Source organism: Drosophila sulfurigaster, chromosome 3 (genome assembly GCF_023558435.1).
Source record: "Drosophila sulfurigaster albostrigata strain 15112-1811.04 chromosome 3, ASM2355843v2, whole genome shotgun sequence".
NCBI lineage: Eukaryota > Metazoa > Arthropoda > Insecta > Diptera > Drosophilidae > Drosophila > Drosophila sulfurigaster.
Genome location: NC_084883.1, coordinates 1766365 through 1778945, shown reverse-complemented (window position 1 = coordinate 1778945; position 12581 = coordinate 1766365). Strand labels below are relative to the sequence as shown.

The following is a 12581-nucleotide window of genomic DNA, read 5'->3' as shown; positions in this document are numbered from 1 at the left end:
CATTCGCATTCACCCACTTTGCGCCACTTCAATCAACAATCAAGAGAGAACAACTGCAAGAGCGAGACACAGAGCGAGAGCGGGAGAGAGAGAAACTCTAAGCAAACACAGTGTGCTGAAACGCAATGGCGTAATCCCGCTAATCCTGAGCGACCACAGATTGCGTACACTCGCACCACTGTGCACTGAGACACAATTCGTCGCCGCATGCTGCGTGCCGCAGTATTTTCAGTATATTCAGCACTCGGCAATCGGCAATCCGGCCATCGGCATACTCGTAGTCGCTTTCTGCCGTGCTCGTCAGTCTAGAGAGTAATATCGACACGAAAAGTAAGTTCTGCTGTGCTTCCGTTGGCCCACTCGCATCGAGTATATATATAAAACATATACATATAGAAATATATGAATGTATAAATGCGTGCGTGTGTGTTGAAAACGTCTCATGGAAATTGTGGAAAATCCATTGAGTTGGCTCCAACGTGCCGCAGCGAGCTTCCAGCGCGTGTTGAGTTCAAAGTGATTAATCCGGGAATTGCATAAGAAAATGCAATTAATTTACGGAAAATATTAACAATTTGTACAAAAATTTTCGGTTTCTGTGCCAGTTTCTTGTGCTGCCCAGGGCTTTGCGTGTGATATTTTTGGATATGTGTGCGCTCGTCAATGCTTCGGGCCACGTTCGTGCGCCGATGAGACCAAAAATAAACACTCCGAACTGCTGGCAAACCAAAATGTCTATCAACCAGCCACAGAAAACCTGAAAGAAGTGAACCAGAGATACTACAATACCGAATGTATTGAACGAAACTATCTCAAAATATCATTAGCTAGTGCCGGGTAATTCTTTGGAATTTGAAATCAACGCATCGCAATCCGACGCGTAGCCTCATTGCGTGCCATCGGACCCTGGATTACCGATGGCCGCCCTAATCCTACGAAAGACTCCAGACAAGCTAAACAAAAATTTAAGAATGAGGAAACACAGTTTCAGTTTTCCAACTCTAAATACTGCATTCCATCGAAAATAATTAAATATCCCAGAATTATATCAATTCAAATATGTAAAAAACAAAACATATGTGCTAATAATCAGTCAAAAAATAATTATATGTAGACTATAGTCTACATAAATACATATTTATCTACATATATATTTAGATATAGATATATAACGTAACATCCGATTTATCTGCAGTAAATTTGGCAAACCCCCAGAAAAATATAATATACCTATTTATACAATTAAACATGCCAAGAGACAGCACACATAAAGCAGCAAAGTGAATTGCAAACCACGCGAAAAGTGAAAAACAACAAAATGCAAAACGACAAATGACACAGAAACGCGACAAACAGACCGGCTGAACAGCTGAGCGAAGAACTTGGCAAGCAAAGCAAATGGCCAACTAAAATCCGACGAGCCCTCGTGCGCGCCAAAAGAGAAAGAGAGCAGAAAGGAATGGGTCAAAGAGAGTGAGAGAGAGAGAGTAGAAATAGCATAGTTGGGGAGAATGGGTGAAATGTTATGATTGCTCTCGCGAGACTTAATCCATTGAATAATATATTTATATACTTGCGCAAGTATATGCTGAAAGAATTACAATTGGAATGTGTCAGAACATTTAAAGATTTTTTTGTTTATGGCATTAAGAGTTTGCCAATTATTTTTTTGAATATTAGGAACATGGAAATTTTGTGAAAAAGTTTAGTTACACTTATATTTTTCAGACATCTCTATTTTTTAGAAATTTTCGTAGAAAATGCGAAATAAATTTGATTGATAGTGTTTTAAAATATACAGAATACATACAGAAATGAATTTATATGGAAATATAATAATTAACAAAATTGCAGGTATAAGAAAATTCTGGCGAGCAGTATACAAATTATTATTATCTCATAATAAGAGTTAAATAGATTGATAAAATAAAATATTTCTTTATTGTAATAAATTTTTTCTTTACTTTTCTTTAATACGAATATGAATAATTTTATAAATAATTTATAAAATACATTTCACATTACTGATTCAAATTGATAAAATAATAATAATAAAAATGTATTATTATAACAAATGTTTACTTCAATAGTAAATTTAGGAAATTAAAATGTACTTAAAACAATATGGGTAATTTAAACAATAAACTGAAACGTTGAATACATATAATTATACCATATTTAAAGAGATATGCTTAGGTTCTGAACTAATTAATACAGACGAGAAAAAAAATTGACTCAATTTGCCAATGCTACACAGTAATGAAAAAAAAATCAAACACTTTGATTTATAGATGAATATTATTGTTTTGTTTTCTTTTAAACCGAAGGAGATACCGGGGCACATAAACAAATATTCGAAATATTTCGATACACAATAAAACAATTGAATAGAATTTTGATTGGGCGCGGCGTTCGTTGCGTTACCAAGCAAAATGGCTGAAGCGGAAGGTGGCTCCGAGCAGGATGATGTTTCATTCCTGAGAACGGTAAGTACCAAGTACTCTAAGTGCTTAAACTTGAATCGATAAATACACAAATGCATAAAAGAACAAACAAAACAAAAGCAAGCAACGAAATCATCTAAAATCAATTACGTTCAGTCAATAAAATATAACGGGGATTTCACACAATTGCTATCATAAAGCACACACACACAGTGATAAGGGGATCGCAGGGGGTGGGAGAGTGGGAAGAGTCGGTTGAGCCTAACGATGTGAGGCATTGACTAGAGCTGATGCTAGAGCTAGAGCTCAACGAAGGATGCTTCGCAAAGGATACTGTATAGGAATGTATTGCATTTATTTATGGTTGCCGGGCTCACATGCGGGCAAAACATCCTTACATACCGCTAGTTTTCTTTATAGCTGCCAATAAATACAAAAGTCAGGTCACAATTTCAATCACAGTTGAGTTTAAAGCTTTCAACAGATTTGTTGCCTCGCTTTACATCGAGAGGGGCAGCATCTGCTGCTGCTGTTGTTGATGCTCCAGAGAAAGGGAACGAATGGAATGAACACATCAGCTGACAAATGCATCAATATATCAATGCCTACACCTGGCTACGAAAATGACAGTCATTATGTGTAAATATGTACGAGTTATGTATAACATAGAGTTGAACAGTTGGCAACCCTCTGGCCAAAGTGCCGACCATGGTCCCTTTTGGGGCCAACGAGGTCAGCATTTGGCACCTTGCTGCAATAAATAAACATTGTGCTATGTTTCGGCATCACCCCGAGTACGATATGATGAGCGTATCTTGTTCTTGCCCGTAGGCCTTCTGCTTCCACTTTCACATTCATTGCCACTTCCACCTTCTCCACGAGTTTGTCTTTTTCTTCAGCTTTACGTTAAATTCAATAAATATGGCCCAAAACATAGGCTAAAATAACAGTTGTAACTGTAACGGTTCACCCTCTTCAACCATATTTCTTCTGTGTGTCTGTTGTCTGCGCTTCAGATCTCTCTAGAGGCTTGGGTTGTGTTGAGATTGGGGGGTGATTGCTATTGGGACTTTCTTGGGGACAGCAACGTCTGGGGAGCTGTTTCGGTTTAGTTGTTTGACGTCAAGTTTGCGCTTAAAGGTAATTCCATCAAAATTTATAGTTACTATCGAAAGATGCTACCCATCATTTGGCCAATTCGCATTGAGAGGCCTAAATGTGCAATGTTGCCAAAACACTTACCCAAAGTGATGTCAAGCGTAAGTCGAATGCAAATAGATTCATGGCATAGGGCACAATCTACATGCATACTATACACATCGAATATGTATGTGTTAGTTGTGGTTGGATTTTCTCATTTTTAAATAGTTTGAGGGCAGACGATTGGCAGGGCGAAAGGACATCGGACAACGGCAGTTGGCATTTCATTCGTATTTAAATTATGTAAATTGCTCGATTCGAAATCCATTACCGTTCATTTAACTTTGACTACACACAACAATTCTGGCCACAATCCCATCTGACTTGGCAATTGGTTCGTGCCACGACTACGACTTAGGGCATTGGGCTCTCAAGTCCGGAGTCAACTGTCGGCTGTCGGGGTCGAGGTCGAGTCGAGTCGAGGTTGGGCAGCCAGCCTGTAACTTCTCTCTACTCATCGATTCATTTCCTCATTCGGCCATGTTTTACTACCCTCGTGTGTGTCTGCGTGAGTATGTAGCTGTTGGTCAACTGACCATTGAGGGCGCTTGGGTAACCAATTACCAATTGGTATTTAGATTATATGCAACACTGTTTACCATGGCCTGGGTCAAGAAATGTCGCACACTTGTCAATTAGCAATTATAGTCGAATGCCATCTTGAATTTACCATTAACACTTGACAATTGATTTGATGATCTCGCGCTTATCCTTTACAGGAAGATATGGTCACGCTTTCCTGCACAGCAACGGGAGAGCGTGTCTGTTTGGCCGCCGAGGGATTTGGAAATCGGCATTGTTTCCTCGAGAATATTGCCGACAAGAATGTTCCGCCCGATCTCTCGCAATGCGTGTTCGTGATTGAGCAGGCCCTATCCGTGAGAGCCCTGCAGGAACTGGTGACAGCTGCCGGATCAGAGACCGTAAGTACAATCATTTGGATTCGATCCGCATGTGCCACAGATCCACAGAAAAACTTCTTCATAGATGATATTCAGAGATATGTGCACTTAAAAAAAAAAATACGTGTAATGCATAAATCAAATGTGTCCCAAATAAATATGAAAAAACCAAAAAAGCGTTACCCAATACAATATTATCCAGCTCCTTGCACTACTCTTACCGTTTCCAATATCCACTTCCTGTTGGACTTTAATGCGACCGTTATAATAATATAATGTTCGAACCGCAACAGACATTTAAATTCATATATATCTCCAACTATATCCTATCTGCATGTTCTCACTATATTCGTACTATTTTCCCATTTCTCTTTTTACGCAAATTGTAATCTCTAAATTTTTCGTTATTTTTCAAAATTTTTCTTATACATAAACACAACAGGATAGTCAAGTTGTAAGTATACAGAACTTTCGTTAATGGTATCGAACTTTTGAATTATAATAAATCGCGCTTCTTTCTCTTTTTGTATCTTTATCTAAAACTTTTCTCTATCTTACTATACTACTTTGGTATAATCTAGTACGTAGTCGTAGTACTTACTTGCTATCTTTGCTCTCTGTTTTCTTTTTTCTGTTCTCTGTTCTACGCTCTTTTGCTCTTTGCTTCTCTGTCTCTCGTCTAGCGAGCTTTAGCCTAGTCTAATAAATTTACTGCAGTTCTCAGACGCGTAACTCTCTGTAATTTTCTCTCTATGTACTATATATACTAAGTATTTTGTACTATATGTTTTGAGGAAAACCAGGCCGAGGAGGAGTCAGTTCATTACTCAACTGTTTTCGTTATGTTCCCATCTAACATCACAACATACCCTTACTTTGGTCGAGTACTTGCACTTTCAATTAACTTCAGACAACAACTACTACTACAAATGTACAAATTAAATACTCTTTTTTTGGAATGGCATATTTACTACTCGTTCTCGTACCTCACGTGTTTCTTTTGATTGAAGTAGTGTAGAAACCAAACAAACAAATCCCTTGTAGTCTGTCCTTGAGCATCGCATAGTGGCAACACTTACTAAAGACTATCATAATCCACAGGGCAAGGGCACCGGATCTGGGCATAGAACCTTGCTCTACGGCAATGCCATACTCTTGAGGCATCACAACAGCGACATGGTAAGATTGCACATAATCATTGATGGATCTATTGATGTACTGATCATCATTTCTGTTTCAGTACCTTGCCTGCCTGTCAACGTCGTCATCGAACGACAAGCTCTCCTTCGATGTGGGTCTGCAGGAGCACAGTCAGGGCGAGGCCTGTTGGTGGACAGTGCATCCGGCAAGCAAGCAACGTTCCGAAGGTGAAAAGGTGCGTGTGGGAGACGATCTTATTCTTGTATCTGTGGCCACCGAGCGTTATCTGCATACAACCAAGGAGAACGAGCAGTCGATTGTCAATGCCAGCTTCCACGTTACCCACTGGTCGGTACAACCCTATGGCACTGGCATCTCCCGCATGAAGTATGTGGGCTATGTGTTTGGCGGAGATGTCCTTCGATTCTTTCATGGCGGCGACGAATGCTTGACTATACCCAGCACCTGGGGACGTGAAGCAGGTCAAAAGTAAGCTGAATTCCCAGCTCTATTAATCAGAGACTAATTGTAATCCTCTTTCAGTATTGTCATATACGAGGGAGGCGTGGTCATGGCGCAGGCACGTTCTTTGTGGCGCCTTGAGCTGGCGCGCACCAAGTGGACGGGCGGCTTCATCAACTGGTATCATCCCATGCGTATACGTCATATAACAACTGGACGCTATCTGGGCGTCAACGAGAGCAACGAGCTAATCCTTGTCAAGAAGGAAGAGGCATCGATTGCAACGACGACTTTCTGCCTCAGGCAAGAAAAAGACGACGAAAAGAAAGTGTTGGAGGACAAAGACTTGGAGGTCATCGGTTCACCTATCATCAAATACGGAGACACCACCGTCATCGTCCAACATTGCGAATCCAGCCTGTGGCTCAGCTACAAAAGCTACGAAACGAAAAAGAAGGGCGTCGGCAAAGTGGAAGAGAAGCAGGCCATTCTCCATGAGGAAGGCAAAATGGACGATTGTCTTGATTTTTCCCGATCACAGGAGGAAGAATCGAAGACTGCACGCGTCATCCGCAAGTGCAGCAGTCTCTTCACCCAGTTCATCACGTAAGTTGTAAACTCAAACACAAGTTCATTATACTCTGAGTAACATAACCAATGTCTTCCAATAATTAGCGCTCTGGAGACTTTGCAATCTAATCGTCGACACTCAATATTTTTCCAAAAAGTCAACCTCAACGAGATGGTCATGTGCTTGGAAGATTTGATCAACTACTTCTCCCAGCCAGAAGATGATATGGGTAAGCTTACGCACAATTCTTCATTCACACTGCGATCATATGCACTTCTCAGAGGCTGCGCTTGCATGAGCGAACTCTTAAAAAAATTATAGCATCTAGAGCAGCTACAAAATAATGAAAAGGGTACAAAATAATGAAGGCAATAATTTAAAATAAAGATTTATTTTGTAATTGTAAAAGATTCATAATGCATATGTACACGCATAGCAAAATATGAATGAATATGGATTCTGTTATTTCTAACTAGTAATCTATTGCAGTTAAAATCAATTTTTAAAAATATTTTGAGTTTTTTAAATATACATTATATACACTATATACACTACTTTTACTAAATTCTTCGACATGACATTCTCTTAATAAGAAAATTTTATTTTAAAATTGACACGTTTTACACTTTTTAACATTTAAAGTAATTTTTGTTATTTTACCTAATATTCACAAAAATTTATTTAATGGATAATTTTGTTATATATATTGATATATTGATATAAATTTATTAGTTTCATTTTTTTAAAGATTATTATTTTTAGCTATTTTAGGTCTACACAAAATGGTCGTTAGGTTATAGTGTAAATACAACACAAAAAATAATTCTCTCATTAATTATGTTCGATGTTTACAGAGCACGAGGAGAAACAGAATCGATTCAGAGCCCTGCGCAATCGTCAGGATCTGTTCCAAGAAGAGGGCGTGCTCAACCTTATACTTGAGGCAATTGACAAGATCAACATTATTACTTCGCAGGGCTTCCTCGCCAGCTTCCTGGCTGGTGATGAGACTGGTCAGAGTTGGGACTTGATTTCTACCTATTTGTACCAGTTGCTGGCAGCCATCATCAAGGGCAACCACACGAATTGCGCTCAGTTCGCAAACAGCAATCGGCTCAACTGGCTATTCTCACGTCTCGGCTCTCAGGCGTCCAGCGAAGGATCTGGCATGCTGGATGTGCTGCATTGCGTGCTCATCGATTCGCCTGAAGCTCTGAACATGATGCGAGATGAGCATATCAAAGTGATTATATCGCTGTTGGAGAAACATGGTCGTGATCCCAAAGTACTCGATGTCCTGTGCTCTTTGTGCGTGGGTAACGGAGTCGCTGTCCGCTCCTCGCAAAACAACATTTGTGACTTTTTGCTGCCCGGCAAGAATCTTCTGCTGCAGACTCTGCTGGTCGATCACGTGGCCAGCATTCGTCCCAACATATTCGTGGGTCGTGTCGATGGCTCATCCATGTACCAGAAATGGTACTTCGAGGTGACCATGGATCATATCGAGCAGACCACCCACATTATGCCCCATTTGCGCATCGGTTGGGCCAATACCTCGGGCTATGTGCCATATCCAGGAGGTGGCAAGAAGTGGGGTGGCAACGGCGTGGGCGATGACCTCTACTCCTTTGGCTTTGACGGCGCCTTCCTGTGGACTGGCGGACGCAAAACCCTCGTTGTAGATTCCCTACCCGAGGAGCCATACATTCGCAAGGGAGATGTCATTGGCGTGGCAATCGATCTCTCGGTGCCCGTCATCACATTCACTTTTAACGGCGCCAAAGTGCGGGGCTGCTTCAGGGACTTCAATCTGGACGGCATGTTCTTCCCCGTGATGAGTTGCTCATCGAAACTCAGTTGCCGCTTCTTGTTTGGTGGTGATCATGGTCGCTTGAAGTATGCTCCACCCATGGGATTCTCAGCGTTGGTGCAGTGTCTGATGCCCCATCAGATTCTCAGTTTGGATCCGTGCTTCTATTTTGGCAATCTTAGCAAAAATGTGTTAGCTGGACCATGGCTTATCGAGGACGATACACCGTTTGTGCCCAAGCCTGTGGACACCACAGGTGTTTCCTTGCCCAGTTCTGTAGACCAAATCAAAGAAAAACTTGCCGAGAACATTCACGAAATGTGGGCTTTAAATAAGATCGATGCGGGTTGGTCTTGGGGTGAGCATCGCGATGACTATCATCGCATTCATCCTTGTCTCACCCAATTTGAGAAACTGCCCGCAGCCGAAAAGCGCTACGATAATCAACTTGCAGTGCAAACGCTAAAGTAAGTAATTGATCCTCTATACGAAGTACCCACTATAAACTGCTTGCATTTGAGTAATATGATATAACAGGTAGAAGGAGGCATCTCCGACCATATAAAGAAAAAAAACTTTTGAATGGGCAAAAACGCCTACTTTCTAGGGGTCTTAGTCGCTTTGCACACTATGGTATATTTAGAATGTAGCACCATGTTAATATACCAAATATACAATTTGTCATATTTTTGTGATACAATATTTTGGTATATTTTGAGAATAATATCGCAATATTTTGCTTTTATTCCATATAGGTAGCGGGTACCTCACAGTCGAGCACACTCGACTGTAGCTTTGTCTGTCCGTCTGTGTGCCTGTGTGTCTGTCCGTCCGTCCGTATGAAACACAGGATCTCAGAGACTATAAGAGATAGAGCTATAATTCTTTTTCGACAGCATTTGTTAAGTTTGCACGCAAATTTAAAATTTTTGTCACGCTCACTTCCGCCCCGCAATTTAAAAAAAACGAATAACAATAGTAATTTTAAAGCTAAAGAATTTTGGTATGTACAATAACTACTATAGTAGTTATGATTCCTGAAAATTTGGTTGCGATCAGATAAAAATTGTGGAAGTTATTAAAGAAATACTGCTACATTGTGCCATCTATGGTATATTTTGAATGGTGTACTTTATCGATATACCAAGCATACCATTTGGTATATTTTTAGTCTTTTCGGTATATTTTGAAAATAATACCGAAATATTTTGCCTTTACTAAAAATGGGTAGCGGGTATCTCACAGTCGAGCACACTCGACTGTAGCTTTCTTACTTGCTTAATTTTTTTTTTAAGCGAGCATACTGTGCTGAATATAAAAGTAATATTTTACTGAATTTTATTTAATCAAATATATAATTGTCATTATCTCTTTCACTTTTTAATCGCAGGACAATCATTTCTTTGGGCTACTACATTACCATGGACAAGCCGCCAGCACGTATTCGTCCCGTGCGCTTGCCCAATGAAATCTTCATGCAGGCCAATGGCTACAAGCCAGCACCGCTTGATCTCAGCGCTGTGACGCTGACCCCAAAGCTGGAGGAGCTGGTGGATCAGCTGGCCGAAAATACACACAATCTGTGGGCACGCGAGCGTATTCAACAGGGATGGACTTACGGTCTCAACGAAGACTCGGAGAATCATCGCAGTCCCCATTTGGTGCCCTACTCTAAGGTGGATGAGGCCATCAAAAAGGCCAATCGCGACACCGCCTCCGAAACAGTACGCACCCTGTTGGTCTATGGCTATGTGCTGGATCCACCGACTGGAGAAGGCACCGAGGCTCTACTGGCTGAGGCGCAGCGACTCAAGTTCGCTGCCTTCCGCACTTATCGCGTGGAGCGCAATTATGCCGTCACCTTTGGCAAGTGGTACTTTGAATTCGAGGTGCTAACGGCGGGTCCGATGCGAGTTGGTTGGGCACGCGCTGATTGCTATCCAGGCGCCATGCTGGGCAGCGAGGATACCAGTTGGGCCTTCGATGGCCACAATGTAAGTATGCAAGGGCTGAAGGGTTGACAGAATTTTCACATAGGCATTTGGGGGCCCTTCTCATCAATCAATGGTAATGCGATGTGAATGTCAGACACGTCGATTGGTATCGCTTTAATAGAAGATCAATTGAAAAAAAATCAAACCCCACCCCTGATTATAGGTGACCAAAATGCACGCCGGATCCATTGAACACTTTGGTGTTCGCTATGAAGCTGGTGACGTCATTGGTTGTTTCATCGATGTTAAGGAGCAAACCATCAGTAAGGACCCTTAGACACACTATCAGTTGAACGCAATATTGCGTTGCCTTCGTTGTTTTTCTTACATTTACAATTTCGTTTTGATCGAACGCATTTTGTTTAACTCTTCTCTCTTCATTCAATAATTTGTTTTCTAATCATTTTATTTTGTTAATTTAGCAATACACTCATAATTGATCATTAACCAACAAAAATAAATTATAAACTTAATTTGTAATGGGGCTGCGAAAAGATTCACACGAACATACTATATTCGAAATGCACTCTGAACATTAATATTGCAATTTTTAGGAAGAGAAAGTCTACGGTGGCAACAGTGAATCCTTCGGGAAACAGTGTGGACCTGGGGATATAGTCGGAGTCTTTTTAGATCTAGCCGATCACACAATTAGTAAGAAACGCACATAAATGCTCGTTTGTTGTAATGTAAACAAAACCAAAAAGAAAACCCCAACAAAAAAAAAAAAGAAAGAATTGTAAATCCGTGCTTTTGATATCTACTAAATGTCAACCAGGTCCCTGCTATATGACAGCTAAGTACGATTACCATTACAATACCTTGCACTTCCATGACATCAAGAAAATGACCTAAACTCGAACCTATAGACAGCAGTTTACCATGTCGATATCGTTTCAACATGAGCTCAACGTAGGGTATCATTACTCGAAATTCTTGAAAACACACACACGTTGATCCAAATCTTTTATATTTACATTTTACGGTCACTTTTTGTAGTACCCAGAAATATAATTATACATTTTACATAATTTTTGTTAATAAGTCCAACAAATGTCCCATGCCCTAACACCCGATTTTTGTTACTTTGAACACAAAGCCTAACAGTCGCATAATATTGAAGGAATACCTGCTGAAAAGGTGACACATCAGCTCATCTCAAAAAGCTTGTTAATTATTACTATTTGCCTGTAATAACACCCTTAGCATTAAGTTCAAAGTTTACTTAACTAATCAAGGAATGAGATAAAAATCATATGAAATATCTATGGATACTTTTCCTCATCGATTTTTTCGAAAATATATTTTTTAAATAAAGTTACTAAACTTGGATTTAACTTAATAGTGCTCGAACTTAATCAAGTTAAATAAATTTCAAATTAATTAATTAATAAATGAACATTGAAACAAATTTAATTTATATATTTCAAATGATTCTCAATTTCATTCCGCACTTTTAAATAAATAACATTATGTAAAATTTAGCATGTCAGCTAACAGTTAGAACTGTTTAATCAGCTTTTTCAATACTAAACCAAAGAATGGCAAGGAGAATTGCAAAAAAAAACAATACAAATTTAATACGCACGTATTTTATCCCTAGAGGACTTTTGTTTTGTTCTAGTGCGATGCGCCTTTTTAGTGAATTCTGATTTCTATATAGCTAAAGTCAAGGCATAAAGAGTCGATGAGAACACACATTTTTTGATAATGCGGCGATTTTGGCCTAATTAGAATTCTTAATTTCCTTAAACGCAGCTTCGTTAAGATTACTTATAAAAGACATTATATACTATTAGATTCTCACAAAAATCCTGTTATAATACTCGCTTAGGCTTCTCGTTGAATGGAGAACTTCTCATGGATGCTCTGGGAGGTGAGACAACATTCGCCGATGTGACTGCTGAGGGAGTTGGCTTTGTTCCCGCCTGCACTCTGGGTGTTGGCCAAAAGGCACGCCTCATTTATGGCCAGGATGTGGACTCCCTCAAGTTCTTTACGACCTGCGGTCTCCAAGAGGGTTATGAACCTTTCTGTGTGTAAGTATGATAAACTTAA

The 12581-nt window shown here is 40.0% G+C and overlaps 1 protein-coding gene across 21 annotated transcripts in view; it reads left to right on the top strand.

Annotated features, from left to right (window-relative positions):
* The first annotated feature begins 230 nt into the window (after positions 1-230).
* The window catches only part of LOC133844725 (ryanodine receptor), a 27504-nt gene continuing 15153 nt past the window's right edge, over positions 231-12581 (top strand). For 6 of the 21 annotated variants that reach the window (XM_062278865.1, XM_062278863.1, XM_062278859.1 and 3 more), the window contains exons 1-12: positions 239-330; positions 2328-2486; positions 4364-4567; positions 4989-5000; positions 5648-5725; positions 5787-6175; positions 6230-6754; positions 6824-6948; positions 7574-8996; positions 9920-10523; positions 10687-10786; positions 12358-12562. In XM_062278865.1, coding sequence (XP_062134849.1) covers positions 2433-2486; positions 4364-4567; positions 4989-5000; positions 5648-5725; positions 5787-6175; positions 6230-6754; positions 6824-6948; positions 7574-8996; positions 9920-10523; positions 10687-10786; positions 12358-12562 — 3719 coding nt within the window. In that variant the 5' untranslated portion in view covers positions 239-330; positions 2328-2432. Of the gene's footprint in view, positions 331-2327; positions 2487-4363; positions 4568-4988; positions 5001-5647; positions 5726-5786; positions 6176-6229; positions 6755-6823; positions 6949-7573; positions 8997-9919; positions 10524-10686; positions 10787-11077; positions 11178-12357; positions 12563-12581 lie in introns of all 21 variants that reach the window. The other 15 variants (XM_062278870.1, XM_062278857.1, XM_062278862.1 and 12 more) reach the window with 7 other exon arrangements.